At 39.5% G+C, this 6,336-nt stretch overlaps 1 protein-coding gene across 1 annotated transcript; it reads left to right on the forward strand.

The window, feature by feature from the left end:
• Nucleotides 1-1,528: 1,528 nt before the first annotated feature.
• Nucleotides 1,529-4,880, forward strand: LOC118770371 (40S ribosomal protein S16-like). The gene is made up of 6 exons (XM_036517995.1): nt 1,529-1,563; nt 1,657-1,708; nt 2,832-2,933; nt 3,210-3,306; nt 4,399-4,446; nt 4,693-4,880. Exons 2-6 carry the CDS (start codon nt 1,661-1,663, stop codon nt 4,836-4,838), a joined length of 441 nt encoding a protein of 146 aa, XP_036373888.1. The 5' UTR covers nt 1,529-1,563; nt 1,657-1,660; the 3' UTR covers nt 4,839-4,880.
• Nucleotides 4,881-6,336: the final 1,456 nt, after the last annotated feature.

The following is a 6,336-nucleotide window of genomic DNA, read 5'->3' on the forward strand; positions in this document are numbered from 1 at the left end:
GGGTCAGCAATAGTTCATAACGTTGGGGAGAACACAATTTATCACAGGCAGAGATTAGGACTCCCTCTGGTGGCAAATAGTGGGAAAAGACAAGGCCGTAATGTGAAAAGACAGGAGACAGTGGTGTTTCCACCTGCAGGGATAATCTAGTACTACCATGATTAGAGGATTTCATCTGAAGCATTGCCACAATGCTGCGCTCTCTCTGTGCTTTAGATATATTTCGGTTCTGCTTCAATAGAGAGCTAACCTTTTCACAGTGTGCATATGTTGTGCAGGGGTGGCTTGTTTGTATTTTTGAGGGCTTTTCCTAATTAATGAATGTGGTAATGTTTCAAATGAGCACCCAACAGAGGGTGATTTCTTTTTATTGAATTCCATGTAATGTAGTGGCATTGTGCTTGTAACCTTTATCAAAGTCACATAAACATTTGAATTATACAGAAAAAGTAATGGTCAGCTGACACATGTTGCACGTTACCAAGTGCTGAGCATATCCACCATATGTGCATTCTTTTTTATAATTGTAGTTGAGAGGAATGCAGAGGAAATATATTTGGGAAGATATTTGCTTGGAATTTCTGCTGCTTTAGGAATGTGAGTCATTTGGCTCAGTGACTTGGATATAATGCGATGGTGAGAGCACCCATATATCCAAATGATGAAAAGTGTTTGGGTTTTGTTCAGACATGTTGCTGTAAATGAATCAAAATCTGGGTGCTTCTTTGTGTATATAGTGACACTTTAGATGAGGAATATCTCAGTGAAGGTTTAGGTGTTTGAACTAGTCCAGAATGAAACACCTTTAAACTGTTAATTGTTCTGAATCTGCTTTTGATTGGTTTTCTTGATTAATGTTTCAGTTTAAATAAGGTTTACCCATCTTCAGCTGATTGACTTTTTTCTTGATTGATGTGGTAGCACCACTGTTGTATACTGAACATTAAGTCATGTTAATTCTAATCAAAACATTGGGAATAATTTGTCACTTTGATTACAGCAGAGATTGGAGAATGTCTTATCATTATACTTATCTTTTTACTATAATTCAAAGTGACAGACATGAAGGTAGATAGACAGATGTATAGACATATCAGAGGGCATGGGCATCTTCCCCTTTATAGCATGTCATACATGTATGAGTGCATCCGTGCATGTGTCTGTGTATGTACGTGTGTGCTGGGGGTCTAATAGCATGTGTGCTTGTGATGAAATCTGTGATGGTGTTTGAACATAGTAAATAGCTCTTCGTGATAGATTTTTAGTTTAGTATTAATCACAAAGAAAAGGCACAACACTTTCTTTTTAACTATTTTCTTTGTGTTATCTTCAGATGTTGTACTGATCTATGAGGCATACTATATCTGTAAGACTAGAATGATCTGCACACAGTACAAAATCTGTAAATTTAACTATAAGAACGCAGTAATGGGGAGCTGGGAAATTGACGTAAAATGGGCTGGCCATTGTGCCGTAAATGAGTACCAAACTGTCGTGCAATTGCCCCTGATTTTCGGGTTGTGAAGCCCTTTCGGTCTCTCTGTACGGCTCTAGCGGAACCCGGTATGTCAACGCTGCGTGCTCCTCTCAAAAATGAGTCAAAAAAATTGAATCGCAACCCCTAGGATAATAACCATTGTGTCTTTTCTGCCTTAGAAACATGCCGGCTAAAGGTCCCTTGCAATCAGTCCAGGTTTTCGGGCGAAAAGTGAGTATAAAAAGTGTTTTTCTTCCACGTGTGTTGGTCGTTAGTTAGCTTAGCTAACAAGGAAGATCAATACAGTCAGTCATTGTAATCTACCTCGTCGGCCGCAATTCTCTTCGCTAAACTAGTTGAAAGCGGGCTGTGTGGAATGCATGGAGCCAATATTTGCTAACAAGCGAATGGATTTTTGGTAACGTACGTGTTATAGATTGTATTTTATCCAGCTACGTGTTACCCATTTCATGTAGACACTAAATCAGGGTTGCGGCCTAGTTAGTGTTAGAGCTAAGGTTATATGGCTGGCAAGCATTTCATGACTTCATAGCTATGTCATTCGCCATGTAGTTGGCTAGCTGAGTAAATGTTTCAGTAGTTGGCTAAATGATGACCGCAGTGTGTCACAAATTGCAGTGTTGTAGTCTGACCATCCTGATAGTAGTTGTTGTTTAGTTGGGTAAGTTAGCTAGTTATCCTGTTTCAGTCATGGCAACGTTGAGTAGTTAGCCAGATACAATTTAATGTTTCACTACGCACATGGCTATGAAGCTAGTCAGTTTAGGCACGCAAGTTTGCCAGTATGATGCTGTATTGACAGTATGATGCTGTCTCAAGTGTAGATTAATAACATATGGGTCACATTACTAGATAACTAGGTAACACTAGCCATTGCTAGTGATATAAGCATAAAAGTGTCACAGGTGGCTATGTTTGTGTGGGGTATCCATGATCTCTTTAGGGATATATGTACTAGCTGGTGCAAGTCCTAACGTAAAATAACAGACCTGGCTATGTAGCTGATGAGTTTTCGCAGTTAGACAGTTCCCCTATGAAAAAAACCCTTGAAACTCGAGTTTGGAAACTTGTTTGAACTTGGCGTAGCATCTAGGCAGATGGTCCTGAACATTAGCACCGAAGCCAGTTATTTCGGGATGTAGGATGACTCTTATATGCAATATAGTGGTTGTTGGTCTGCTATGTTAGGCTGGTGGCGGAGCTAGCAATGTCAAAATGTTTTTGTGAAAAACCCAACGCTTAAACCGTTTGATTGTTTTGTTGATCCATAAGGTCCCCAAAGTTTGTACAGTATGTCAGAAATTTCTAATGACCCTGTCGTGTCTTGTTACAGAAAACAGCCACTGCTGTTGCTCATTGCAAGAGGGGCAATGGCCTTGTCAAAGTGAATGGCAGACCGCTGGAGATGATTGAGCCAAGCACCCTCCAGTACAAGGTGAGAGAGAGTGCAGGATGCTTCTGAAACTGTGTACCAACATGCATGTTCTCTTTGTAAATGTGCCTTTATTTACTCAAGTCTTGGCACTTTCCGAAATGTATTTATGGTTATGTGTCCAGTCTCGAGTCATTATGGAAGAAGTTTGGCAAGCTCAGTGGAAACATGTAGTTTGAAATGGATCATTTCACAGAACAGCTCCAGTCCTGTGAAGTGTCTATTTTTTTTTTTTTTTGACATGGTGCCGTTTACCTGACCTTGACTTAACATCCACAGCTTCTGGAGCCAATTCTGCTGCTCGGCAAAGAACGCTTTGCTGGAGTGGACATCAGAGTCCGAGTGAAGGGTGGTGGACACGTCGCACAGATCTATGGTAAGTGAATACTTACCACTGCTGTCATTGGGCATGTTTACGAGCAGCCCATTAACATCTTTTGGCTTTTTGTTGCCTGTCTGATATAGGGTTAGTCTTGGTTAGCAGTTGGATGTGAGACTATCCAGGAAAAGGACGTAGCTGTTGGAAGTGGAGGCAGTGATGGGGACTCAGCTAAAAAAGGACACTGTCCCTCAGAGGAGATGTTAAACCCAGCTCCCAAGTCACTGCAGTGCCCATAGCACTTTTTCTAAAGTGTAGCGGGTCCAGTACAGTCCAGTGTTTTATTCAGTGGTCTTTATATCATCTTCCACAGTGTGGAAATGGTAAACGGATCATCTGCATGTAGAATGATCCTGTTGATCCCTTTATAAATGTTATATATGTCACAATTTGAACCTGCTGTTCATTCCATATCTTGTTTAATACTAGCATTTAATATTAGTCTTAAGATACATGTAGAGCACAAAATTCCTTTGGCCGGTTGTAGTCTTTGGCACATTAATGTAAAAAATCCATTCAAAATGGGAAAAGCATACTTTTAAAATGCTAACCTTTTATATGAACACAATTTATAGTACTTTACAGTACAGTGAATTCATTGAAGTTCTAGACTGACATTTTGGAGCACTTGTTTCAAAGGTTTCAAAGAATCCATCTAAGATCAGAATAGGCTTAAGCTGCTATATAGCTTGAGTGGATTTTATGTTTTCATGTGCATGGTTCATGTCAGGTCATAAATTTGTTACATTTTGGCTATGTAAACTGTTTCATTGAAAAAAAAAACACAGTATTTGAAACTTGATTATATTCAAGCAGGCATTAAAACAAATGATTTTACAGAGAATGTGTACAGGGCGTAATTGAAGTTGGGCCACTCTTGGTTTGTTTTATAATGCTGAAAAAATGCTGGTGTTAAGGTCATTTTCACTTCTGGAAGCTCCGTGTTTCACTGGGTGGGTTTGTGCCATAAAAAATAAGCTCTTGTGCGTTTCATATGAACTGAAAGGAATAAAATGCCTTGGAATTGCCATGTGTATATTGGCCATCTGTAGTAGGACCCATGTCACCATGTCATTTTCCCCTCTGCAGCTATTCGTCAGGCCATCTCCAAAGCCCTGGTTGCCTACTACCAGAAATGTAAGCATTTTTGTTATTGAACAATATCAGAACATTCCTGATATCTATTCTGTTAAACTTAAATTGCATTATTTGCATAGTTACTCAGGGAAACAGTGTCTGCTCTCATTGATATTGTTCATTTACACATCTGGACAGGTACTGAATCAATTCCGGTTTAAGTAAGTTGTCTCAAATGGGAATAGAACCCATTACTTTCTGATACCAACTCCCAATTTCTAATGACTCCACCGCATGTTCTGGCAGATGTGGACGAGGCTTCCAAGAAGGAGATCAAAGACATCCTGATCCAGTATGACAGGACCCTGCTGGTGGCCGACCCACGCCGCTGCGAGTCCAAGAAGTTCGGTGGACCTGGAGCCCGCGCTCGCTACCAGAAGTCTTACCGTTAAACTCGCTGTATATTTTCATACAATAAATGGGGTGGAACTGTTTGTGGTCTCTTGATTTCTTTTTTTTTTCCCTCTGCTTTGAGAGTGCTGCTCTACAGCTGGTGAACCTCAAGTCCCAGTGCTTCCTTAGTCTGTGAAGAGTGCAAAAATGTGCATATTCTATAAAATCAACAATTAACCCCTGCAAGAGCATCAGAACATCTCGAATCGTGGACCAAACAACTGGAATGACCTTGAAATTTTACTAATAGAATAAACCTGGCATTACAAAAGCTTACAAAATTAGCATGAGATTAACATGAAGCTGGGAATGTCTTAATATGGTGATTCCCCTATATGTTTACATTTCTATGACCAACCATTTCACATTACATGTAACACGATATGTTTTGTACCTTCAGCAACAGCTTAACTTTGTGGAACGGGAACCCTTAATGATTAGCTAGCCAAAAACAGACTGGGACTTGTGTGACTTGTGAAGTGACATATTAGTCACTAGAGGGCAGTGTTCAGTCATTGTGGAGCATTTGTTCTGCTCTGAGCTCAGTTGTATTGGGGAAAAAAAACAGTTTGTTGTGAACTTGGATAGTGGGGTGCTATTTGCACACTGAATGCATGGCTTTTGAGTGCTTGGGAACTTCAGTGCTCATGTTAACCAGATGCCCACTAGAGGGAGGCTATGGATTGTATTGGACATGTAGGATTTATTCTACCACATGAATGTTGTCTTATAGAATACACCTGAGGACAGCAATTTCACAGTGAGTGGTTTATTCACTTGATTAACCATGCTTCTATGAGAGTCAATCAATAGTCCTCCAAAGGTCTGACTCTCCATTACCCCAGCTTCTTTTGGGAGAATACAATTTTTTTTAGGCTTGCTATTTGAGCGTGGTATTCATTTGATTAGCAGACCTTGGATTTTCAGGAAACTTGCTTGCATTTGACATAGATGTTATGGCAATCATTATGCATGGTTTAAGCATTAAACACTCCAGACACTTTTTTTATATTTCATAATTTTTTTTTTTAGCAAAAGCAGCAATTTGAAAAATTAGCTTGTGCAAAGTGGCTTACAAGGCAAATATAACACTACATATAATAGGAGAAACAAAAATAAAAACATTAAGTGTATATCAGAAATGTAGGTGCAGAATAGACAGTACCACAGTATATTAGCATCTGAAAAACTAGTCTGAAAACTTGAAATAACCATACAACAGTCATGATTTTAGCACATACATGATGAATACCTCTTATTCTCAAGGAAATTGTTACATCATACTTCCATTTACTAAGAACCACACCATTATTTAACAATATGGCAGCCTTACCTTATAATTTTGTGTCATGCTTCCTTACTCACAGTGACTAACAGTGATCGGAAGGAGATACGTCACACGATATCAGATATCAGGTGTTGTAGCAATCAAATATCGGTTGCTAGGTGTAGGAGCTCTGTGAACCTAGGTAAAGTTTGCTGTGTGGTTTTAGCTCA

This window comes from Megalops cyprinoides, chromosome 23 (assembly GCF_013368585.1).
Source record: "Megalops cyprinoides isolate fMegCyp1 chromosome 23, fMegCyp1.pri, whole genome shotgun sequence".
NCBI lineage: Eukaryota > Metazoa > Chordata > Actinopteri > Elopiformes > Megalopidae > Megalops > Megalops cyprinoides.

Coding starts and splice junctions, on each gene's coding strand:
- LOC118770371 (XM_036517995.1), top strand. CDS start 1,661: ATGCCGGCTAAAGGTCCCTTGCAATCAGTCCAGGTTTTCGGGCGAAAA. Junction 2,934..3,209: donor CAAGCACCCTCCAGTACAAG/GTGAGAGAGAGT, acceptor TAACATCCACAG/CTTCTGGAGCCAATTCTGCT. Junction 4,447..4,692: donor GGTTGCCTACTACCAGAAAT/GTAAGCATTTTT, acceptor ATGTTCTGGCAG/ATGTGGACGAGGCTTCCAAG.